Source organism: Cherax quadricarinatus, chromosome 72, assembly GCF_038502225.1.
Source record: "Cherax quadricarinatus isolate ZL_2023a chromosome 72, ASM3850222v1, whole genome shotgun sequence".
NCBI classification, from domain to species: domain Eukaryota; kingdom Metazoa; phylum Arthropoda; class Malacostraca; order Decapoda; family Parastacidae; genus Cherax; species Cherax quadricarinatus.
This window is the reverse complement of record NC_091363.1, coordinates 11,823,805-11,850,610: the sequence shown is the minus strand read 5'-3', so window position 1 is coordinate 11,850,610 and position 26,806 is coordinate 11,823,805. Positions and strand designations below refer to the sequence as shown.

At 38.8% G+C, this 26,806-nt stretch overlaps 1 protein-coding gene across 1 annotated transcript; it reads left to right on the top strand.

Moving 5' to 3' along the window:
• LOC138851057 (CD151 antigen-like) lies at positions 1 to 22,505 on the top strand (the record flags this gene model as incomplete). The annotated part of the gene is given in 2 exon segments (XM_070100440.1): positions 1 to 156; positions 9,519 to 22,505. Coding segments are annotated over 2 exon segments (309 nt in total), but the record flags the coding sequence as incomplete, so codon positions are not given.
• Positions 22,506 to 26,806: the final 4,301 nt, after the last annotated feature.

The window sequence follows — 26,806 nt, the reverse complement described above, 5'->3', positions numbered from 1 at the left end:
TACCACTGCTGTGGAGCCTTGACCTTCAGCCAGTGGCAGCAGAGTCAGTGGTTGCTGGATAACCCTAATATTAATAACAGTGTGCCAGATTCCTGCTGCAAGACACCTTCTTCCTACTGTGGTGTTAGGGATCATCCCTCCAACATCTGGTATAATGTTAGTGTCACTGCATTTCACTTGCAGTCATGTTTGTTAATACACATTGTTCAACACCTGGATGTCTTTGTTGCTGAAACATTTTGTAGCAGGCTTCAGTTGAATACAGGTGAAATATAATACTGGTAACAGTAGTAGTTATGAGGTGATCAGTCCCTCAGCCTTGAAGGTGGTGGTCAGCCTCTCAGCCTGATTATTACACATTTCAGAAATACTGCAGCTTGGAATTGAGCTGAGGTAGGATAACAGCTCTTAGCCTGAAAAATTGACATTTAAAAAAAAAAAAAACTTTGGTTATGCAGAACATTTCAGGCAGTTTTAAAATAAACTTATAATTTCTACTGGATTTTTTTTTTTTTTTTGCAAAACAATATGTTGGAATGTTTTTTTAAAATAATTTGTTACAACATTTGTAGCTGTTCTTACAAATTTTGTTCAAATGTAGATGCAAATACTAATCTATATTTCAGTATTACTGCATAGGACATACAATCTGAAGGAAAGTAGAATACACATCTCGGTCAAAACTTAGGCTACACTATGTACTAAAAATTTACTCGGTTTTATTTTTTTACTTAATTTTTCATTTGCATTTTTCTCTTAAGAGTCTAATATAAAGTAGTATGGGCAGGCCCAGCAGAATTCTGTAAAGTGTGTACTGTATATGCATTTTTAGGCCTAGCTCCATTCCTCACTTAATACAGTGGTCCCTCAATAATCGTCCGGCCTGAAAGTCATCCATTTCAGAAATAGTCTTGTTTTTTCGTCTAAATATTGGCTCCCAAATGGTCCAGTAACTCGCTAATAGTCCTTTGTCCCGGACGTGTACTCACGCTCTGAGCCGCCTGGGCCTTTCCTTCCCAGCCAGTGTGCCATTGTTTACCAGTGAGCGACGGTCCCCTCACGTGCTCCAGCGAAATATTTCATAATATTCCATTTATTTTAGTGCTTGCAAGTTACTTAAGTGCTAAATAAGCTACCATGGCTCCAAAGAAAACTCCTAGTGCCAAGCCTTTGGTAAAGAAGGTGAGAAATACGATTGAATTTAAGAAAAACATCATTGAACAATATGATAGTGGCGTACGTGTGAGTGAACTGGCCAGGATGTATAAAAAACAACCATTCCGTACGCTGTTGTTGCAAAGGGGGTAAATATGCTGACAAAAATGAGATCACCAGTACTCAAAGATGTTGAGAAGTTATTATTGGTGTGGATATCATCATAGCCAAGAAAAAGGAAATCAAGGACGCTGTTGTTGCAAAGGGGGTAAATATGCTGACAAAAATGAGATCACCAGTACTCAAAGATGTTGAGAAGTTATTATTGGTGTGGATAAATGAGAAACAATTAGCAGGAGACAGTCTCATGATGTCGGTTATTTGTGAAAAGGCTAGGCAGTTGCATGATGATTTGGTAAAGAAATTGCCTGCAACTAGTGGTGTGTGAGTGAATTTAAGGCCAGCAAAGGCTGGTTTGAGAGATTTAAGAACCGTACTGGCATACACAGTGTGGTAAGGCATGGTGAGGCTGCCAGTTCGGACCACAAGGCGGCTGAAAAATATGTGCATGAATTCAAGGAGTACATAAACAGTGAATGACTGAAACCTGAACAAGTGTTCAGTTGTGATGAAACAGGCCTCTTTTGGAAGAAAATGCCAAAGAGGACCTACATTACTCAGGAGGAAAAGGCACTGCCAGGACACAAGCCTATGAAAGACAGGCTGACGCTAATGTTCTGTGCTAATGCTAGTGGGGATTTCAAAGTGAAGCCGTTACTAGTGTACCATTCTGAAAATCCCAGAGTGTTCAAGAAAAACAATGTTATGAAGAGTAAATTGTGTGTTTTGGAGATCTAACAGTAAGGCATGGGTCACGAGGGACATTTTCATCGAGTGGTTCAATGAAGTGTTTGGCCCTAGTGTGAAGAATTACCTCTTGGAAAAGAAATTGGATCTCAAGTGCCTCCTAGTAATGGACAATGCACCTGCTCATCCTCCAAACTTGGATGAACTAATTCTGAAGGAGTTTGGGTTCATCACAGTAAAGTTCTTGCTCCTGAATACCACTCCTCTCCTCCAGCCCATGGACCAGCAAGTCATTTCAAACTTTAAAAAACTCTACACCAAAGCAATGTTTGAAAGGTGCTTGAATGTGACCTCAGACACTCACTTGACCCTACGAGATTTTTGGAAAGATCACTTCAGTATTCTCCATTGCGTATGCCTTATAGGTAAGGCTTGGGTGGGAGTGACTACCAGGACTTTGAACTCTGCTTGGAGAAAATTGTTGCCAGATTGTGTCCACAAGAGGGATTTTGAAGGGTTTGAGGCAGCCCCTGATGAGCCTATGTCAGTTGTAAACTCTATTGTCACACTGGGGAGTTCCATGGGGTTGGATGTGAGTTTGGAGGATGTGGAAGAGTTGGTAGAGGACCACAATGAAGAGCTAACCACTGAGGAGCTGCAAGAGCTTCAGCAGGAAGAGCAACAGATCGCAGCTCAGAATCTTGGTGCAGAGGAGGAGGAAGAGAGATGGAGGAAGGTGCCTTCTTCAGAAATTAAGGAGATTTTTGAAATGTGGGGTAGGATGGAAAGATTTATGGAGAAACATCACCCAGAGAAGGATGTTGCAATCCATATCGGCAACTTGTACAGTGACAGAGTCTTGGCCCATTTTAGGGAAGTTTTAAAGAGACGCCAGAAACAGAGCTCCGCGGACAGTTTTTTTGTGAGACAGGACTCCAGTGACTCTTCAAGGTGGTCCTAGTGGCATTAAGAAACAAAGAGAAGTAACCCCAGAAAAGCAGTTGGTACCTGAGGTGTTGATGGAAGGGGATTCCCCTTCCAAACAGTAAATAATCCAATCTGTCTCCTTCTCCAGTCTTCCATACACAAAGAAGAATTGCCAATAAAGGTAAGTGTTATTCTGTTAATGTTTAATTCATCATGTGCCACTGTATTGTTTATGTACTATATCTATATTTCATTTAAAAAAATTTTTTGTTTTAATACTTCTGGGTGTCAGGAACGTATTAATTGAATTTACATTATTTCTTATGGGGAAAATTGATTCGTAAATCGTCCATTTCGATAATAGCCCCACTTCCAGGCAGGGCCGGATTACCACATAGGCAAACTAGGCATTTGCCTAGGGCCCCGTGCATTTGGGGGCCCCCACAGTCCAAGGGGTTCAGGGACTCATCCAAGACTGCGCACATGGTGCAAGTGCAAAGGGGTCCCTACCTAAAAAGTTCAAGTGTTTGGAGAGTAAAATTGACTTTTAAAAATTAATCAAAACAAAAATAAGTAATGAAATAAAATGAAATAAAAATAAATAAACCTAACCATAGATGGCAACACTCAACATGCCTTTGTTTACATCAGAACAGCTGTGTTTTCCCGCTAATGGGTGAGTATGGGAGATTCCTCTCCAATTTTCTGTAGTAATTACACGTTATCTAGACTTGTACTGTGACAAATTAACTGAAGTGTTGTTGATAGACATTGATGTGTATGGATAAATGTTTGTTTTCGCCTCTAAATGTTAAGGGAGGTACCTGATAGGGTTACTTGACCAGTAAAGACGCATGGACCAGTAAAGACGCATGGACCAGTAAAGACGCATGGACCAGTAAAGACGCATTTTTGGTAAAAATACTATAAAGAAAAACCTAAAAACGCAAACTGACTTCTGTTTGTAGGTTTTAAAAGCACTTTGTCCTGTCTTTAAGTCTTTATCATTTCAATAACAGATCTCAATTGATTGATGTTCTACATCACTTCCGTCGCAAATGCTTAGTTTTCAAGTTGCGACGGAAGTGATGTAGAACATCAATTAATTTACTACATATTTCCCCAGAAACACATAAGCACATCAGAAAATCGTTGGTTGGGTGAAACTGAAAATTGTCCCTGCATTCTTTAATTCTCATGTCCTTATCTATGGTGGTAGGCCATATATCATGCAAAACATAAAGATTAGTTTAGTTATGAAAATGGTAGTATATATACCATTGTGCATTGTTCTTGGACTCAGTATGATTTCTGTTTAAGTAAATTGGAGATCAAGGAGGATGAATTAGTAAAATATTCATAGCCCAAATCACTAACCTAATCTATGGTAAAAGTTCTGTATATGACTCCTTTCTGGTAACGTTTTGAATTTTTAGATGCGCAGCCAGAGGAAAGGGGGCTACAAGGGCCATATCTCCCAAATTGACAGAAAAAAACAAAATTAATAATTAAAAAATTAATAATAATTGATAATGAAAAATTTGTATTTGCATGATTACAGACTGTGATACATCCTCATTATGGCATCTCGTGAATGTGATGTTGGACTTTCTTATGCGAGTGGGTCACAGAAAAGAAACAAGAAAATTCAAGAAGAAGAACAGAAAAAGATGTAGGAAGCTGCAGAAATATCACAGACATGCTCACGAAAACAGTTTCTGATGTTAGCAGTACAGTTGAATCTGCAGATACGTCAGATCGTACAGGAAGCCCTCCCTCCATTATTTCTCAGCCAGCATCTACTTCTTTTGTGTCTCCTCTCAATGTCTCAATGGACATTTCTTCCACAGGATTTGTCTTAAAAGATCCTGCCTCATGGCCAAATGTAATCCCAGATTCTCTACGTAATGCTTTCATTGCAGAAAACTTCAGTCAAACTCTGAACATTGACTTTAGGAAATCAGCAAGGATTTATGATGATGGAAGTCGTCGTTGTTTAAAGCCATCTATGTTTTATAGGAAGCTTGCAAATTCAGAAACTGTGAAAAGATCATGGATGGTATACTCTGAAAGCTCAGGAAAAGCGTACTGTTCAGCATGCAAGCTATTTTCTACCAAAGAAAATACCTTCACACAGGGGTTCAATGACTGGAAAAATTCCAAGCGTTTCGAGGAACATGAAAACAGCACCACTCACAGGAGCTGCATTTTAGCCAGTGTATTTCGTGCACAGAAAAAAGGCTTATTGGATTCTCATTTGGAAAATCAAACTGAAAAAGAGCGTACTTATTGGAGAAAAGTTCTAGAAAGAGTTGTTGCTGTTGTAAAATTCTTAGCTCTAAGAAGACTTGCTTTCCGTGGAGAAAATGAGGTTTTTGGTTCGGAAAACGATGGCAATTTCCTAGGGATCATACAACTGTTAGTACAATTCGATCCATTCTTAGCAAATCATGTGTCACGCCTTGGGAATGCAGGAAGAGGCACTGTATCTTACATGTCATCTACTATATGCAATGAATTTATTGAACTGATGACTAAGAAGGTCCTCAATAACATCATAGCAGCTGTGAAAACTGCAAAATACTTTGCAATAAGTGTAGATTCAACACCAGATATTTCACATACAGATCAATTAACATTCATTGTTCGCTTTGTCGACTCCGGTGGTAAGCCTGTAGAGCGCTTTATAAAATTCATTCCTCTTTCAGGCCATGATGGAGAAACAGTGATGAATGTAGTACTGGATACTCTGCTTGAACATGATCTCTCTATTATGGATTGCCGTGGCCAGAGCTACGACAATGCAAGTAACATGTCGGGTAAATATAATGGATTGCAAGCCCGTATCAAGCAAATCAACCCACTTGCTGAATATGTGCCCTGCTCAGCACATTCTCTTAATCTTGTTGGGTCATGTGCTGCAGAGTGTTGTGTCACTGCAGTTTCATTTTTTGGACTTTTACAAGCACTCTTTAATTTTTTCTCTGCTTCAACGCATCGGTGGAGTATACTCAAGCCAATCATTCATGGAGATGTCATCAAATCATTATCAACAACAAGGTGGTCAGCGCAGCATGATGCAACACATGCTTTGAAAGACAGCTTTGCTGAAATACGTTCTGCTTTGATCCAAATAGCAGAGGATGAAGACCAGACAGCAACTACAAGAAGCGAAGCAGCCAGCTTAGCATCAAAATTGTAAGATTTTGTATTGGCCTTACTCTGTGTGCTTTGGGACTGTATACTGGAACGGTTAAATGCCACGAACAAGACACTTCAGAAAATTGAAATTGAAATGGCTACTTGTGCTAACCTCTATGCAGGCTTAGTGGAATTTGTAAGCTCACTTTGCAATGATGAAGCTTTTGAAATGTTTGAAGAGAAAGCTAAACTGCTGGTGAAAGACTACAGTTACCGGGCAGATCATCAGCGGTCAAGGAAGAGGAAACGCAATTTTGAAGAGCCAGACAATGAAATTGTGTTGCTACCAAGGCAGAAATGTAAGACAGCTACATACTTCGTCATTCTGGATTCACTGATTACAGAATTGGTGAAAAGGAAAGAAATCTACCAGAATCTCAATGACAAGTTTGGATTTCTGTTCAAAATTACTACTATGCCAGATGCAGAATTGAGAGAAGCTGCATTAAAGTTGCAACCAACACCTTTCAGCAGATGTTCAGGACACATTTGTTGAGGAAATAGTTAATTTTTCTGGGTATATGAATCAGATTAAAGCTCCACCTGAAAAATGTACACCCTCAGCTGCTTTGAAACATTTAAGAAATACAGGTATCTCAGAAACCTTCCCTAATGTTGACATAGTGTATCGCCTTTACCTAACACTTCCAGCTACTAACTGTGAAGGAGAACGTTCATTTTCTGGTGGCTAAAGCTCCCGCTTCACACACGGAGGGCCCGGGTTCGATTCCCGGCGGGTGGAAACATTTCGACACGTTTCCTTACACCTGTTGTCCTGTTCACCTAGCAGCAAATAGGTACCTGGGTGTTAGTCGACTGGTGTGGGTCGCATCCTGGGGGACAAGATTAAGGACCCCAATGGAAATAAGTTAGACAGTCCTCGATGACGCACTGACTTTCTTGGGTTATCCTGGGTGGCTAAACCTCCGGGGTTAAAAATCCGAACGAAATCTTATCTTATCTTATCTCTTCTGTTTTGAAAAGAGTGAAAAACCAGCTCCGTTCAACAATGAGCCAAGACAAATTGTGTAACCTAGCCTTGTTGACCATTGAGTGTGATCTAACAAGAAATATTGATTTTCAGAATATAATTGATGATTTTGTCAATATGAAATCCAGAAAAAAGTTTATTTAAGAAGTGCATGTGAATATAAACAATTCTTTACTTTCTTGAGTTTATATGATTTGATAGTCTTATGCATGATGCAATGATAACAATAATGGTCAGTGATTTATAAAGGGAAAAATAGTGCTGTAGTGGTTATGCTGAATATAATAGGTACATGATGTCACTACTTTAATAGCCTAATCTAGTAATATTATGCTGTCTTGAGTTTATTCTCTTTAAAATGCATGATTTAACAAGATAGTTATAATGGCTGTTGGTAAATGGTTTTGGTTGTCTTGATGTACTTTCCCTATTAAATTTAATCTAAATAGCCAGAATGTATTTAATTAGACCTTAAACAGGCTCACACCGACCCCCCCCCACCCCCAAGGTGGAAGGGGCCGCTTCGCATACCCGTAACTCAAAGAGGCCCCGCCAATCTGAATAGCCTAGGGCCCGGAGACTTCTTAATCCGGCCCTGCTTCCAGGAACGGATTATGGACGATAATTGAGGGACCACTGTATATGATGGGTAAACATGTTATCAGGCATTCATATACATACAATGGTACTTCGAGTTTCGAACAGCTCCCAACTTGAACAGTTATGTAAGTGTATTTTTGTAATGGCTTTTATAAGTGTATTTTTGGGGTCTGAAACGGACTAATCTAATTTACATTATTCCTTATGGGAACAAATTCGTTCAGTATCAGTACTTGAACAGCCTTCTGGAACGAATTAAGTTCGTAACTCGAGGTACCACTGTACATTTGAAAGTGAAAAAGGCTGTTTCACTTTACAGCAGTTTTTGCTTTACAGCAGTAGCCTGAAATCTAACCTGCTGTATAAGGAGAACCCTCTTGTATTAGTAGGTACTTAAAAATAAATGCAAGTTACATGTTAAATCATGAAAGAATCACAATACGAAAATGTAATTGTCTGATTTTGTAGGGTGAGTGCTGGAGGGGACTTATAATAAAGACAACATGGATAGAATATTCCTAGGTAGTAGGTTGGTAGACAGTAACCGCCCAGGGAGGTACTACTGTCCTGCCAAGTGAGTGTAAAACTGAAGCCTGTAATTGTTCTACACGATGGTAGGATTGCCGGTGTCTTTTTATTTCTGTCCCATGCACATGCAAGATTTCAGGTACGTCTTGCTACTTCTACTTACACTTAGGTCACACTACACATACATGTACAAGCATATGTATACACAGCCCTTTGGGTTTTCTTCTATTTTCTTTCTAGTTCTTGTTCTTGTTTATTTCCTCTTACCTCCATGGGGAAGTGGAACAGAATTCTTCCTCCGTAAGCCATGCGCGTTGTAAGAGGCGACTAAAATGCCAGGAGCAAGGGGCTAGTAACCCCTTCTCCTGTATATATTACTAAATGTAAAAGGAAAAACTTTCGTTTTTCCTTTTGGGCCACCCCGCCTCGGTGGGATACGGCCGGTGTGTTGAAAGAAGAAGAAAGGATAGAATATTCATAACTAACCTACAAATTGGAATTAGAAACTAGATAGCATTTCAGTCCATCCAAGACAATTTGTGGGTTGGTTGAAAGTTGTTAAGACTTATATTAAATTGTGAGTTTTAAAGTTTATGATACAGTTCAGTACTCTTATTCAACCTTCCATATGACACACTAATAGGGAAGGAGCAGGTGGGTGGTAATGGCAGTTATGGTGGATGAAGTAGAGTGTTTTGCTATGATGGTAACAGTTCTGTAATTGTGGGATGGAGATGGGGTGTCATAGAGTGAGTCAAATTCGGCGGGTTGGTGGCACTGGTGCGCCGCCTGTAGGTGAGGCAGAGAAACGTGAGTGTAAACAAAGAGAGCGTGATGCCGACGAAACACGTATTACCTCCCTAATACGTAAGTTAATAGTCACGTATTATGCAGGGGAGGGCAATGCACACCCACTTTAGATTTCCGTCCATACTGTGCCAGTTAATGATGTATCAGGGCTAGGAGGTACAATGTGTACTCACAACATCAGGTTGTGCATCCTAATTTGTGTTTTGTCTCTTTGCAGCTAGGAGCATTCATTATGTTGTACTTGAATGAAGGATTACCAACACTCACCCGAATGTCTCTTTGACCAGTAATCAAGGCACTTAGTTGTTTCCGAATCAGTTGAACCAGTGGATTTTGTATATCAAGGGTTTAATTGTATGATTTTCAACTCTGGTAGTATAATGTATACATTTTGATGGTACAGTACTTGGACAGGTCTGGTAGTGTATCCAAAAATGTGCTGTGACCAATCTTAACATTACAGTATTGTCATTTATTTATTTGCCTTCCTTTTTTGCAGGGTTGTATTCATCAATTTGAAGACGAGTTGAGCCGGCATCTGCTTATACTTGGAGCTGTTGGCTGTGGCATTTGCCTGATTCAGGTCTTTGGGATGATCCTCTCCTGCTGCCTTTATATAAAACTAAAAGATGTTGATGATAGCTACTATTAGTGGATGGCAGTATTCAATGTTGCAAATGCTGTAATTGAGATAAATTTACATTTATGTATAAAAATTATTAAAATACTTGTGATATGAAAATGGGCATTAATATAAATTAAATCCATGCAAAAATTCATTTGTTTATTGAATGCAGACCTGACATGGTCTACCATGTGCTTTACATCTTCGCCACAGAATTAGGACTTACCAAGTCCTAGCTTCTGATAAGCCCCAGCAGGGCTGGCACTGAGGGAAAAGAGGAGGACTGAAGCCCCACAAAATTCCATTCACTTCCCCCCAAAGCCCTTAATTAAGTAAAAATAAAAAAAATAATGCTGCTTCAGGCCATATCCCCCTAGCTCCCCCTCCCTCTTACATTCAGATTGCTACTCCTATATAAATATTCTGGAGCCTTTTGTGACTCCTCCTCCTTAATTACTTTTTATAGTCATACCACTCATGATTTTCATATTGTAGAACGATGGTCTGTGCATGTAAAGTCATTTAGTCAGCAAAGGAAGCATGCTAGCATATATATATCTTGACACTGCATGCTTCTTCAACAGTTAAACTGTTTGGAAGGAAGGGCAGAAACCTATGCTGACAAATACAATGTAAAATGCCTGACCCAGCTGCTGTGTTGCTGGTGTCAAGGTCAACAATAGTGAGGTAGTGGCAGAGCATTGGGCACCTATTTGCTCAGGTCTACAAGGGCAAGCACTTGCCTGAAGTTTTTTACTCTTAAGTCTGCTGTTTTTTTTTTTTTAACTAAGACAGGCAAGATGGAGAGTTTTTTTGCTGGAGCAGATATGGGTGATGGTGTAATAGACAGCTAGATTAGATAATGTCCATGTGACCAGTTTTATTGGTTGCACCCTTCATACAGTTGTATAATTGTATTTGATAAACAGGGCTCACTGGTATTCTTGCATGTGGGACTTGGTCATCACTAGTTGAATAACTGCCATTTTTTTGTGCTGGTAGGGACAGTCACATTGCTGAAGCTTCTCTCCAAATTCCTTTGATTAGATTTTTGATTGGTCTTTATCACACTGTTTTAAATTTTCTGCTATGAGGAGTCCAGTCATTCTGATCCTGAACCTGCACTTTTATTGCTCTCCTGTCTTTACTAGCTGGGTGGCAACTTTATACAGTGGACCCCCGGTTAACGATATTTTTTCACTCCAGAAGTATGATCAGGTGCCAGTACTGACCGAATTTGTTCCCATAAGAAATATTGTGAAGTAGATTAGTCCATTTCAGACCCCCAAACATACACGTACAAACGCACTTACATAAATACACTTACATAATTGGTCACATTCGGAGGTAATCGTTATGCGGGGGTCCACTGTACTTTGAGGTGCCAGCACTGCTTGCAGCACTTTTTGATACTAGTATTTAAAATTTTAGGTGTGAAGTCCATATCAATTACAGAAGTGACATTATATTTATTAGAAACATAAATTACAGTACAGTATTCTGTGTTAATTTTTAATAAAATTTGCTCTGAATTCACATATACTTTCTGGGCAGTGTGTCTTTGATGACATAGTTTGCCTAAGGTTTTCTCTTGCTATTTATTGAGTTCCATTTGGAAGATATTATGTGGGAGACGGCCAACTTGTTAAAAAAAAAAAAAAAACTACAGGTATCTGAAGTAAACAATGGTAGTATACTTTACTTTTTTTTTTTTTTTTTTTTTTCAACAAGTCGGCCGTCTCCCACTAAATTTGTGCATCTTGATATTTTTATCAGTAGTGTGTACATTCCTGAAGGTTAACTTGTGTTTAGTCTGCATGGCTTATCAAATGTTCAATCCTTGCAGTATTAATATGAGTTTCAATGTCTTCAGTATATTATGTTTATATGGATATGTATGGTCATCTGCCTTCATGTTTCTCTTTGAAAATGGTGAGGTTGCAAATTTTAGTCAGTGATCATTCTTATGGTAGCCTTTTGCTCAAAAAACATTTAATGTGCCAACTGTGAGCCACAGATGAATGTTGTATTTCTGAATGGAGGTACAGTATATGCCAACTATTTTCTAAATATTTGGTTTTAACAGTGGGCAGATTCCATCACACATTTTATTGTACGGTATATCCAAAATATTTATAAATTCTTAGGTGACGTGAGATGTGTAAGGAATTCTCTTTGGACTACATCTAGCAGTAAATTAATACTTAGGAGATAGCATAGTTGGTTGCTGTGGATTGTCTCTTGGGGAATATAACCTAAGGATCTTGATGAAAATAAGTCACATTTCTTAATTTTCTTGGTTTATCTTGGGTTATTATCCTCTCTAGGACTAATCTGAAGAAAATCTTTTTCATCTCGTGTCGTGCAGCTGTATAGCTCACACTGTAGAGGTTTTTCAATTGTGGTTACTTCACCTTAATTTAAGATATTGTATTATAATCACCTGTTTTATTAATAGTTTTCAGACATTGATAAACCATTCTTTGGTTTACTGGCAGTTTATTATTGCAAAATGTGTATGGCATTTATATATGTAGGTGGAGGTAGATGGTTATATTTTGTTTGTCAGGAAACAAGAACATCTTTCCTGATGAGAGTCTTTGTCAGATGATAACCCTCTCAGTGATTAATCAGATGTTGGTCTACCTGTGTTGGGTATCAGTCCTTCAACCACCACTGCTATGTACAGTAGACTAACTGTAAGTCATGTGACCTTAATTTGCATTTTCAATATTCTGTGCTTTAAGTTTAGTTTTTCATTTCCAATAGAAGTATGCCATTTCCATTAAAGTGCACTGGAGCAAAATTCACTTTCATTGGTGTCATGCATTTGCATTAAGGAGCACTGCAGCAGGCAGGAGACCCCCACAACACATTGGGCAGCTCCATTGTCTTAGCACTGCAGGGAATGGTGTGAGGGAGGGTGACAAGAGGTAAACAGCCTCCCACGTAGGTCAGTGTACCATGCAATTTTTGCTCGGTGCACGTCGCTCTAGATATTTATGGCATCCAAACAAGGTACAGGTAACACTGGTGAAGCAAGGATGAAAACTAAGTGGAGAAACTACGCCTATTTAAAATAAACTGGAGGTAATTGAGATTTTGAAGAGTGGCGTGCGCACGCACTATAGAGATGGCACGAGTGTTAGGTGTTAGAGAATCAACCCGAGAGTGATAATGTCAGAGGATCTCACTTTCAGAGATCACAACAATGTATCTACCGCATCTGCTAGATAAATGATAGGATGGATAATGAGAACCTTCAAAACTAAGGATGCCAAGCCCATGATGATTCTCTTCCAGTCGCTTGTTCTCTCTAGGCTGGAATATTGCTGTAAACTAACTGTGCCTTTTAATGCAGGTGAAATTGCTGATCTGGAGAATGTACAGAGAACCTTCATGGCACGCACAAGTACAATACAACACCTAAATTACTGGGAACAGTTGAAGTTCCTGGACTTGTATTCCTTGGAATGCAGGTGAGAAAGATACATGATATACACTTGGAAAATCCTAGAGGCATTAGTACCAAATTTACACATGAAAAGCACTCCCTGACCAGCCGGGCTGTGGCTCGTACGTTGGATTGCGTGCAGCCAGCAGTAACAGCCTGGTTGATCAGGCTCTGATCCACCAGGAGGCCTGGTCACAGACCAGGCCGCGGGGGCGTTGACCCCCGGAACTCTCTCCAGGTAAACTCCTACAAAAACATAAGACTCAGCAGGCAGTGCAACATCCCCCAATGAAAAGCAGGGGTGTCACGAGTATGGTAAGAAACAACACAATAAGTGTCAGGGGGGCCCAAGACTGTTCAACTGTCTCCTGGCATACATAAGGGGAATTACCAGCAGACCCCTGGCTATCTTCAAGAAGGCATTGGACAGGCACCTAAAGTCAGTACCTGACCAGCTGGGCTGTGGTTTGTACGTTGGGTTGCGTGGAGCCAGCAGTAACAGCCTGGTTGACCAGGCTCTGATAAACTACAAGGCTTGGTCACGGACTGGGCCGTAGGGGTGTTAACCCCTGAAACCTTCTCCAAGTGTACTCCAGGTATTTGTTCAAGTCAATGAGGGAAAGTTGAAGGCTTGTGCATTGAGTGATCCTTGGTGTGACACAGTGAAAAGGATGAGGAATACAGTTATATAAAATAGTTCACTAAACATGTTAACTGAAAAATAAAGAAAAATGTTTTATTTGATGACCTTATTATTAGTAATAAAGCCTTATTATATTGTAGAATTGTGTGTGAGGAAGGAGGACATCCTAAAAATGAGTGCAAGTTGAGTTCTGGATGGTTTTTCAGGTTTATAGTGTGCAGTGGATTGCATAATATCAAGTTTAGTGGGGAGAGTATCTCTGCTAACCATGATACCACAGAAAAGTACCTGACCGAACTAGCTAACATTATCTCTGAGGGAGGCTACAAACCTGAGCACTTGTTTAATGCCAATGATCCAGGTGTTTAATGCTGATTGAGACAGGTTTGTTCTGTGTAGAACATACATTGGGAAATGAGACAACTGCTCCTAGATTCAAGGTTGCAAACAATCACTTCAACTTGCTTCTTTGTGGTAAAAATGTCAGGAAGCTTGAAATGTAAGCAGTTGCTTGTTTATTGCTCCAAGAATCCCCTTGCTTTAAAAAGTAAAGACAAAAGTACGTTGCCTGTTACTTGAAAAGTCCAGTGCCACGGCATGGTGACTGAGGCCTTCTTCACTGAGTTATTTAGCATCACTTTAGTCCTTAAGTAAGGATGTACCTGTCACTGATAGTTCTTTCATTCAGGGTTCTCATCCTTAATAATTGTTGTAGTTGTCCTCAACTCCTGGATGATGTGGAGCCAGCTGCCAAGATTGTCTTTTTTACTACCAAATACATCCTTGACACAACCACTGTATTAAGGAGTTATCAACATGTGTAAGTGCCATTACACATGCAGTGTGGTGTAGAAATTATTGGCAGCAAATGAGACAGACAGTGGCATGCCAGAGTTTTGGCACAAATTTTACATTGCAGATGTACTTCCCTGTATGAAAAAAAAAAAAACAGGATTATGTACCAAAATCAAAAGCTGGTTGGAGAAAAATATGGCCTAGTGTGGTAAATGATGTTACGGATTTTCCACCAGTAGAAAGTCAGATTCAACAAATTGTAGATCTGGCAAGGAGAGTGCCAGATGAGATATTTGAAGATATGCCTCCTGATGACATCAGTGAACTCTTAGAAGATGATGACAAGGAACTATCCACAAAAGAAATGTTGCAGGAATTAAATTCCCAGCTGCAGAGAACAAAAGATGAGGATGAAGAACCTGAGCCTTAACAACTGCTGTTGACACTGCAAGAGATACGTACATCACCACTGCATACTGCTGGTAAAGTTGCAAACTTATTTGCTGGAAAGGACCATGACTGTTAAACATGCTCTGGAGCAGGTGCTTGAACCTTATTTCCTGTTAAATTAGACACATGTGCAACTCTTGGGGTATCTTTATTGAGGAAATGTTTCACCACACAGTGGCTTCATCAGTCCATACAAAGGAGAATCTTGAAGAACAGGAGGAGAATGAGGTAATCAGTCCCTCAGCCTTGAGTCGATGTGGTCAGTCCATCATCAGTATGGACTGATGAAGCCACTGTGTGGCAAAACGTTTCCTCAATAAAGATACCCAAGAGTTGCACATGTCTAATTTAACAACGTGTCGGTTCTCTGAACCATTGATCTAAAAACCTTATTTCTTCCTTATAAGTAAGTGCAGGGTAAAACAAACCACTATTGTATGACAGTATTCGAGGACACGCCCGCAGCAGTCATCTGATGAAACTGCATTTTTTAAAATTAACTCTGTCTTGAGCACTTCCAGTCTCCTATTGCAGTGCACACTGATGTTTCAAAATCTTCCTATGGTGTCAGGTAAACAGCTATTTTTCCTAACTGAATCATCAGAAGTCATTTATTGGAATCGACTCGTATTTTCACAGTGGAATCGTGGATTTCTCATTGCTATTGTGCATATTGCAGCCACATTCACCTTGGCATTTATAGTTGCTTCAAACTCCCTTAGGGAGTCATAAGCTATCCAGAAATTTGACTCTCCTCATCTTGTCATCCTTTGTATATAACTTTGGCTATGTTGCATTTCTAGCTAGGACAGAGAAGTCATATTTTGCTCGGTCCCTGGACATCTATGTTCAGGCAATGAAGATGCAGATTCAGCCGCTTAGCTATTCAAGACCTTCAGGTTTCCCATAAGGTATTCCTTAGACTATTTTTCTGTGCTAATTCACCACTTCCACAACTGGTGTCAATGTTGGTTTGCATTGGGCCACAATAAAAAAAGTTTTTCTATAGACCCATGTTTAGGATTTTGACTATTTTCCCACCATTGTCAAGTTTGGGAGACCACACACTTGCATGACCACACTATTGGACACACACGACTCAATCACAGACATCACTTGGAGAGAACTGTCACTATGTGAGGACTGCTAGGCCACATTGTCTGTCTAACTTTTCTTAATAGATTGGCCTACTTGTCAGAGTGTACTCAAAATCCACTTGAATAAACCACCTTGACTCATACTCACTGACCTCCTTGCTGAAACTCACCTTTGGTGGAAACTCTTTGACTTTTTAACTGAAATTAACATGTTGCACCAACTTTGGTTCCAATTTTGCTTTCACTAACCCCACCTCCACTGATCCTTAACTTTGCAACCCCTACCTCACTCTCTCTTAACCTTTGCACATTTCTACTTTTGTGCATCCCTCCCCACAGCACTGCATGGCAGGTTTAATGCTCGATTTGATTATAATATAAATGCATCAATATCACAAAATGTCCAGCCCTCAACATTCAGTTACCAAACACAACCATCACCCTCTGCCCAGTAGGGCCACGGCCACCCTCTCCACTTGCTTCAGGATGTTAGTATCCCCTGGCCAACTTGAAGGTAAACAACAAATATTGTACTCTATTTCTTACTTACATGTACTCTTTCTTTTAACTGCCTTAACCTGACAAAATTTTTTCATTGACAAAAGTATTATTTTAGAAGAATTATCATAATATTTTTTTTTTTTGAGGTCTGAGCAATGCAACCCTATTTTCCCATATGTTTCTTATGTTTCTTCAGTCCATAAGTTGTGGATATCATTAGTAGTGCAGCTTTCAGGAAAGTAACTCATGTGACTTATGAACGTCCACGCTAATCATAGAGAAGTATCTGTTGGCTAACAGACCTTGATTTACCATCTTATTTAAAAAATAAAAGATCTCCACATGGTAGTCTCGTAGCATATGGTGGTATGATTAGTTGTGAAGTTGAATGCAGTACTGTATTATGATAAATGTGATTATGTACCTTGCATTGTTTCTTGTAAGTGTATGCTTTGTAAGATATGCTTACTGTAAAGATAAATGCCAGATATACAACATTTTCATGTATATCTGAGTATTGTATTTACCTGTGGAAAAGTCTCTTTGTACATAGTATGTAAATATTTTGTGTGCATGTAAGTGTGGTGTATAAATAAGAATATATTTCTTACCTGAAAAATCTAAATTCAGTATGAGTGTCAAGTTTTTCTTTGAATAGCCATTCTCATTATTCAGAATGGGATTACTCCAGTAATTAAGAAGTCACTACACTAGAAATATGCTTAGAGAAATTTAGTAAATTATAAACTGGGTAAAAACAAATTTAAATTTATCTGCATACATTGGTACCTCGAGTTTTGAACACCTCCCAGCTCGAACAATTGTGTAAGTGTATTTTTGTAAGTGCTTTTGTGAGTGTATTTTTGGGGGGTCTGAAATGGACTAATCTAATTTACATTATTCCTTATGGGAACAAATTCGTTCGGTATCGGCACCCGAACAGCCTTCTGGAACGAATTAAGTTCATAACTCGAGGTACCACTGACCACTGTATTTGCATTCACAGTAATTCCTAAAATTGTATCTAACAATTGATTAAATATGATTTTAATGAGGAAAGAGGAATAATTTATAGCACTGCATTCTGTTTGGATTGCTTCCTGAGGGCAGACCTATAAAAAGAACTACAATGGAAATAAACCACAGCTTGGGTTATTAAACTTCTGGAGTTATTCATATCAATAAATTCATCTTTGTCTTGGTGGGTTCCTCACTTTCTGTTCCTGCCTCAGAATATTGTCTTGCCTTTATATATTATTACATTTGAATTTGCATTTGCTGGTGCTAATGTTTGATTGTATTAAATTTGGTTACCTGGTAATTTACTGTCATCTAATATAACTGAACCTACATATCTATGTATGTAGAGAAATTAACTTAAATAAAGACTAAGGTTGGCATGAGGAAGGCAGAGTGATTATAGTCAGACCTACCCATGGCATATAGGCTAATCTTTGAAATGTACTTGCGTCAGTCCAGCTGTCAAACATTTACTGCTGCAGTTAGTACGTGAAGTAGTTATGATTCCTAAACAATTTTATGATTTTTTTCCATGTTCTTAATTATTTTTTTATGCCTCGGTGGGAGACGGCCAACTTGTTGAAAAAAAAAAAAAAAAAAAATGTTTTACACCAATATCTATGTCTTCATATCATATTTCACCTATATATATATTGTCCATAACCCTTTCTCCTGTATAAATTACTAAATTTAAAAAGAAAAACTTTCGTTTCTCTTTTTAGGTCACCCTGCCTTGGTGGGATACGGCCGTTGTGTTGAAAAAAAAATACATAGTTCACTCACACTGAGTTATTGTAAACATTAAATACATGTGTTGTGTGCCCTGCACACAACACAAATTTTTTATACTCTACACACCTATGGTACAGACCTGTGTACTCTGTAGTCTTTGCCAGGCCAATCGGGACCATATTAGAAGCACTAGAATTTAGGCGTAAATTTGTCATCAGTAGTTTAAGAGTTAAGTGTGACCATTTTCAATGTATAGTATCAAATAATATATCATGTTCAAGTGTATAATTTATATACCTGTAATAGAGAGTGATTGTGGTGTTGTATTTAATTCTGTTAAGTTGAGAATCTATTATTGTTGCTGTAACTCAGGATTATTTGAATCGTAACGTTCGTTCATTTCTAGAAAGACAGCTAGAGAATAAGTGTTGGTGAATGTGTGTTTCCTCTTTTGAGTCACCCTGTCTTGGTGACTCGAAAGAGGAAACACATTCACCTGATGGCTGATGTGTTAAAAACAAATCAGTACAGTAATGATACAAGAAAGATATTGATTAGTGTGGTCTCTAGGCTTACCTGACTCTTTGATGTTAATTTGTCCTAGAAAATTCTAAGGTATTTTTTGCCCAAGATATACAGTAGAACATCAGTTATCCAGTAATCAGTTACTCGACTTCTAACATTATCCAACAATCTTGGGTGCTCCAGAACCTAAACAGATAATGCAAAAAGTCTGGAGCATCTTCATCCTTAAACATGCTGGATAACTGAAGTACTTTATTAATTTGTACCCAGTCATAGCTTCATAGGAGTGGGGTCAGCTCACACAATATGGCTGTTGGTAAATCCTAAACTCCTGACCTGAAGCTCATTGTCTCCTGGATGTAAATTATCAGTTATATATTACTATTTTTATTGTACTCTCTAGCTTTCTGTTTTCTCAAGCCAAATTACCATAATTAAAAATGTTATCATAAGTAGATAACTAGTGAAGGGTCTGTATTATAGTGTACAGATGAAACAGTAATATTTCGGTCCATCCCGAACCATTTTTAAGGTTGTTTGGTTACATGTCCATTTTATGGGTCATTGTGAATTGGTTCACCTATGGTATTGTGACTAACTGAAAATGAAAATGTTTATTTCCTTGCAAAGCTTACAATGTGTGGTTTACATATTATACAATATTAATTACAAAGAAGGCCTTTAGCATGCCTAGGCTGAGCAGTGTTTAATAAGGTTATTGTGACTTATATATGTAGTTTAGATTTTTTAACATGTTAACTCATGCAAGGAATGTTTATAATCTGTGATGGGTGCTTAGCATCATCTCTCCATAGATAAATAATTTCATCCTATTTTCATTATGAAAAGAAGGGAATGTTTACTATGCTTACAGTAACCACCAACTTGTAGTTTACTATTGTTTCATTCTTAATATAAGCTAAGTGTAATTTTGTGTACTTGTGCATACAGGTGTTCCATGTTTTATGCTGTAGGTGTTTTCCAGACTTTTGATACCTCTATTATGCTCAGTTAGGTTATAAATACCTAATTATGCAGAGTAAGAACCTTAAATGCATTTTGTGAACCATGTTAATATTATAGTGACTAAATTGTATACTATAAGGAATTACCAAAAGAAATAAAGAGATCATATAATAGTAAATTTACCAAAAATGAATCTGCATAAAGAGAGGGACACCTGTACTATATGTTAAGCACATTGAGTTCAGAGCTTGTCTTCAGGCAGCATTGTGACTTAATTGTATTTTTGAGGTCAGAGTCTTTACCAAATGACCAGAAGGCCCTGGGTTCGATGCCTGGGTAGTACATATGAGCCATTACTAGGGTGTATAGTTAACTGTTGTGTCTTCTCATGAGGAAAGGTTGTAAATGGAAATGCATAAGTAGCTTCAGGAGTGCTGGAAAGATTCGAGTCAGTCTTGCAGATAATGAAGTGAAACCTGTGTGATGGTGTGTTAGGTCAAAGGTAGACACACACACTACAGTGTGTCTAATAATAATAATATCTTATAATAATAATAATAAGGTATACAGGCATACTACTATATAGACAGCTGCTTGTTATGCAGAGCATTTTGGGCAAATTAGGTCAATTTTGTCCCAGGATGCGACCCACACCAGTTGACTAACACCCAGGTACCCATTGTATCCTGCTGGGTGAACACGGGCAGCAGGTGTCTCATGGAAACATGTCCTGATGTTTTCCAGCTGTACCAGGGATTCGCTCTCTGGACCTCAGTGTGAGAGCTGAGTGCGCTAGTAATCGAGCTGAGGGACACTTAAATGATGATGATAAACTTGTAGGCTATAATGTACTTTTATAAATTACAAAAATGTGGAAAAAACAAACAAATGCCAGTAAGTGATTATTTATTGACAGTGGTTTGCCCACACACTGGGCTTTATCAAGTAATAATTGGATCAGTAAAGGATCATTATACTGAAACACGCACTTTCCATCGTGCTAGTATTTTATAACATTTCCTTAAAAAAATATGTTAGTTGGAAATGTCTTTATATCAGTATTTTTATGTAAAAATATGTCTAATAAGTCATTGTTGGAAATATAAACATTTTCCTGTAAGTTAGAGTATATATCCTGTATTGCATTAACCAGTACTTATAATAGTACAGTATTGTAATACTGTTTGTAAAACTACAAGAGTATTAAAACCTCAATTTAATGGACTAATAAGGGGAGTGGATGTCCTGTAAATGCCAGATGTTTGTTACTATATATTCAAATAATGAGATTGTTTTGCCATGATTGCTACAGTAATAAAAAAAAATTCTGGAAGCAACAGACTTAGTCCATTGCATCCAATATCAGTTTGCCCAGCAAACTGTAACAATAATGGAAAAAATCTGTTGTTTCCAGATGTTGTCTAGATAATGTTTGTTCAATTTGAAATCTGTTCAATTGAGATCCATTTAATTGAGGTTTAATTGAAATTTTGAAATTTTTTGCTATTTCAGAAATTGTTGTATGTTTATAGTATTTATTGTAATTCCTTGTGTGTATATTGTACTAAAGTTTCATTATAGCTGTGTTGAAGCTGACAGAAGAAGAATTTTTGTTATCTTTCCCTTTGACTCTTGTATTCTTTAAAACCCTTAAATTTCTTCATTTAATGTTCAAACCCAGTTCAAGCTGTGCCTTTTACAGTTTTAAGTCTTTTATCTTCTATCTTTCCATATAGTTTCTCACCACTCTGTGAACTTGAAACCTCATCCCAATGTGAATTCTTCTACCATGTGGGAACAAGTGGTACACACATGCTTGTTATTATGGTAATAACCAAACCAATATTCTGTAACTTTTGCAAAAACATTGTTTAAGATGAAGTTTATTATATGGCAAGTGTGAATGAGAAAAGCCTGCATATACCATTCTTTGTAAACATCCCCATCAAGGCAGCATTATCAAAAATACAGGGCTTAAGACCCACTTAGTTAATACATAAACATGTGCAATAAGATCACAGTGAACAGGTGATTTCAAAATATGCAAAACAACCACTCTGAAAGAATAGAGAAATTCCAAGCGCTTTTGTGACTACTCACATTATCAAGGAACTATCTATTCTTTCAGAGTGGTTGTTTTGCACATAAACATGTATGTTTCATTTAAAGAAATGCTGTACTTTTGCAAAAGAGAAAATGAGGTTGATCATTGTCAGTGTACAATATATCAAATTGTGACTTCCTATTTTTTTATGTTAGGGTAGTGACATTACATATTTGGAGCTCTGATTTACACAAACATATTACATGATTAATTTTACAAGTTAAAAGGGTGAGAAGGCAGAGCAGTGTAATCAGTAAATTTTAGCATTTTTATGTAATGTGTATAGTATTTATATGTTTACAGATTTTGAGAGTGTGCTTCCCTCTATATAAAGTTTACTCACCTAGTTGTATTTATAGGGGCTGAGTCATAGCTCCTGGCCCCTCCTCTTATATCTGCCAGTTCGTGTTCTCCATGATTGCAGCTTTCGTAAAGCTGCATTACAATCTATTGGAACAGTAGTTGACTACAGTACACTGAGGAAATTATATAGATTTATTTTTATGTGTGTACAAAATACACCCAAATACCTAGTCTGCTTTTGTGCCATTGTAATTAAAGTTTATTATGTGTATATTGCATTTATTTTTATACCATCCAATATAAAAGTGAATATAACTGAAAGGCCTGAAAGGCCCGGTGGCCTGGTGGCTAAAGCTCCCGCTTCACACACGGAGGGCCCGGGTTCGATTCCCGGCGGGTGGAAACATTTCGACACGTTTCCTTACACCTGTTGTCCTGTTCACCTAGCAGCAAATAGGTACCTGGGTGTTAGTCGACTGGTGTGGGTCGCATCCTGGGGGACAAGATTAAGGACCCCAATGGAAATAAGTTAGACAGTCCTCGATGACGCACTGACTTTCTTGGGTTATCCTGGGTGGCTAACCCTCCGGGGTTAAAAATCCGAACGAAATCTCATCTTAAAATCTTATCTTATCTTAATAGCTTGTGAAGGCTTACTCAGCCCTGTAACAACTTCAGTCAGTATTACCAAGGCTGGCTCCTCCTCAGGAAAATTAATGAATAGAAAAAGAAATAATAATTCACAAAGATAAACACTTTATTATTTAGTAATGCAAGGGTAAAACATTGAAACATGAATGTGTATCCTACTTGAAAGAAAAATGAAAAATGAAATGAAAAAAATGACATTTGAATTCAACGCTAATATGTACAGTTATACTGGGGTGTCTGGTGGAGGTTGACACCATCTTGTAGAAATTGTAGCCGTTGATGATGATGTGGGGGGGGGGGGGGTCACAGGTGTTGAGTGACAACCCAACGACTAGTTCTTCACAGAGTCTATAGCCTTGAATAGTCAGTCCAGATGACAGGAACACAGGTTCTTTACCACTGCAAAGATGAGGGGTAGTTGCCTGCTGTTGCCTACAATTAATCAGGTAAGTAGATCAAAAAGTGACATCTCAGGACTTTTTCCGTCCGTCTCCCTCAGCACGTTTCTTTAGTTGGCAGATGACCCGAGCTGTCATTCCAAGCTAGAAAGAGACAAAGGTTACCCACTGCTTAAGAAATCACTCTCCATGATAAGTACAATACCTAAATTCAAATTCAAATTCAAAGTTTATTCTATAAGGATTACAATGCTGAGTTTACAGAAATTTGGTTATTGTTTGGTTTACATGTAGTAAAATTGTGATTACAGAGTGTACCACTAGAACGCTTAGCATGGCTAGGCATTTCGGGCATACTTAGTTTTATTCTTAATTGTAAAATATTACAAATTATGAGGTAAGTTGGTATGGTGGTTATCTAAAAGCATAACATGGAACTTAAGACTGAAAGGACTAAGTTTATTATTGGTCAAAAGTGAAGCTTTCAACCAATATATCCACTAGAATAGGAGCAGAGGTTTTCGGGGTGGAGAAAAGGGGGGGGGGAGGGGATAGCGGGAGCTAGACTGACCCTAAAAAACCATACCCCCGGCCGGGATTGAACCCGCGGTCATAGAGTCTCAAAACTCCAGCCCGTCGCGCTAACCACTAGACCAGCTAGCCACAATAAGATTCATCCAACTAGGTATATTTCTACACCATAGGAAGGTTAGCACAGGCACCTCTGTGACCACAAATGCAAGTTTTTACAGACGAATCTCCAGCTAGCGTGGCCGTGACGAACTCTAGCTCAAGTCCCTATGGTTTATTTGCAATCGTGTCATTACGATTTCTTAAGTCATGTTGACGGCAGTGAAGGGACTTGAGCTAGAGTTCGTCACGGCCACGCTAGCTGGAGATTCGTCTGTAAAAACTTGCATTTGTGGTCACAGAGGTGCCTGTGCTAACCTTCCTATGGTGTAGAAATATACCTAGTTGGATGAATCTTATTGTGGCTAGCTGGTCTAGTGGTTAGCGCGACGGGCTGGAGTTTTGAGACTCTATGACCGCGGGTTCAATCCCGGCCGGGGGTATGGTTTATTTGCAATCGTGTCATTACGATTTCTTAAGTCAAGTTAGACTGACCCTACCTTAACAAGCAGCCGGCAATCAAACTATTGTCACCATATACTCGCTCGCTGCTCCTATCTGTTGAACTTTTCCCTCACATAGCTTGTGCAGTGTTATGCATAAAAAGATTATGTAAGAGGATTAAAAAAAAATTAGATTCTCAAGTCTGAATTCTGACGTTTTTCCCCTGTCCTTGAAGCCGGGGCACTGGTGGAGGGTGGGAGGTATAGGGGTCCCTTGATTATAATAATATCTTTATTTCTAAAAATACATGTACAAGGTATACGGGCCTAGCTGACATCAATGACATACTACTATATAGAAAGCTGCTTCTTATGCAGAGCATTTCAGGCAAATTAGGTCAATTTTGTCCCAGGATGTGACCCACACCAGTCAACTAACACCCAGGTACCCATAGACAAAACTTGATTTGATGCTTTATTATGCACCTCATAATTCATTCTGTGGGTGATGCTCATCACATATCCATCCTGCAGGTAATAGTCATGGACAGTGATGTAATGGAAGCAGGATCCATACATAGCTTTAAGAAGAGGTATGATAAAGCTCATGGGACAGGGAGAGAGTGGACCTAGTAGTGACCAGTGAAGAGGTGGGGCCAGGAGCTAAGATAAGATAAGATAAGATTTCGTTCGGATTTTTAACCCCGGAGGGTTAGCCACCCAGGATAACCCAAGAAAGTCAGTGCGTCATCGAGGACTGTCTAACTTATTTCCATTGGGGTCCTTAATCTTGTCCCCCAGGATGCGACCCACACCAGTCGACTAACACCCAGGTACCTATTTGCTGCTAGGTGAACAGGACAACAGGTGTAAGGAAACGTGTCGAATGTTTCCACCCGCCGGGAATCGAACCCGGGCCCTCCGTGTGTGAAGCGGGAGCTTTAGCCACCAGGCCACCGGGCTATGACTCGACCCCTGCGTGCAACCACAATTAGGTGAGTACATACTCATGTAAGTAAGTAAGTAAGTAAGTAAGTTTATTCAGGTATACACAAATACAGTTACATAGAATTATCATATATAGCAGCATATGTGTAGAGAACCTAGGATAACCCAAAAAAGTCAGACAGAGTGACTTATTTCCATTGGGGTCCTTTTACCTTATTATTATAGTATAAAGGTTATAATATTTTCTTATTGTTCTACAATGAAGATAACATCTTATTATCCTACTAAAAAGACTATCTGCGACACCAAGGTCATTAAGACTATCTACAATACGAGTGTCATTACAAGGAATAAGGTAAAATTTACACGTATGTTAGCTAAAAAATAGAAAATCATTCCCCTCCCTTTCTGTAGCTACAGTCATCAGACACCTTTTGGCACTCTTCTTGAACTGGTTCGCGCTATGACTGGCTTTGACATGTGCGGGTAGTCTGTTCCATTCCTTTATTGCTGTACAATAAAAGGTGTTTGAAGCCTGGCCACTGACTGTGGGTACTACAAAGTTGTGCTCTCTCCCCCTAGTTCTATGATTGCTTTGGTTCCCAGCCTTGACAAAATTGACAGCAAGATATTCTGGACATTGCTTGTGAGCAATTTTATAAACATGATTTAGCTTCAGTTGTTTTACTCTGTCTTCAACATTCAGCATATCCAACTGCTGTAATTCATCCTGGCCTACATGTTCTCTTGGTCCCAGCCCCAGGATGAATCTTACGATTTTGTTCTGGGTGATTTGCAGTCTATCTTTCAGTTTTTTTGTCAAGGCAGAGTACCAAGAAGAGCAAGCGTAATCCATATGGCATTGTATAAGGGCTAGACATAGAGTCCTGCGAGCCTCAGTAGGTAGACACTGTGCTTGTCTATACAGGAACTTCAGTCTGGCATTCGCTTTCTTTACTACACTGTTCCCTATCAATTCTCCTGACATGCTTGGGTCAAAGGGGATTCCCAAATATTTTACTGATGAAACCAAAGTGATGGGCTCCCCATTACATTGAACAATAAAATTATTTACCCTTCTCAGTTTATGTTTCGTGCCAAAGAGAATGGCTTCAGTTTTCCCTAGGTGTAATGATAGTTTGTTGTCTACTAACCATTTGCTGCAGGACTCCAGTTCCAGTGTTAAAACATTAGCAATATCTTGTGGGTCTTTACCTGACACTAACAGAGCACTGTCATCTGCATACAGTAGGAGTTTGCACTTGACACTGATAGGCATATCATTGACATAACATAAGAATAATAAGGGACCCAGAATACTACCTTGGGGAACTCCACATGTTATCGGCAGGGGTTCTGATTCTGTTTTGTTGATTTTGACTATTTGTCTCCTATTGCTAAGGTAGGACTTAAACCAGTCTACAGAACCTATACCGATAGTTTGAAGTTTATTACATAATATATTGTGGTTGACAGTATCGAAGGCCTTTTGCAGGTCTAAG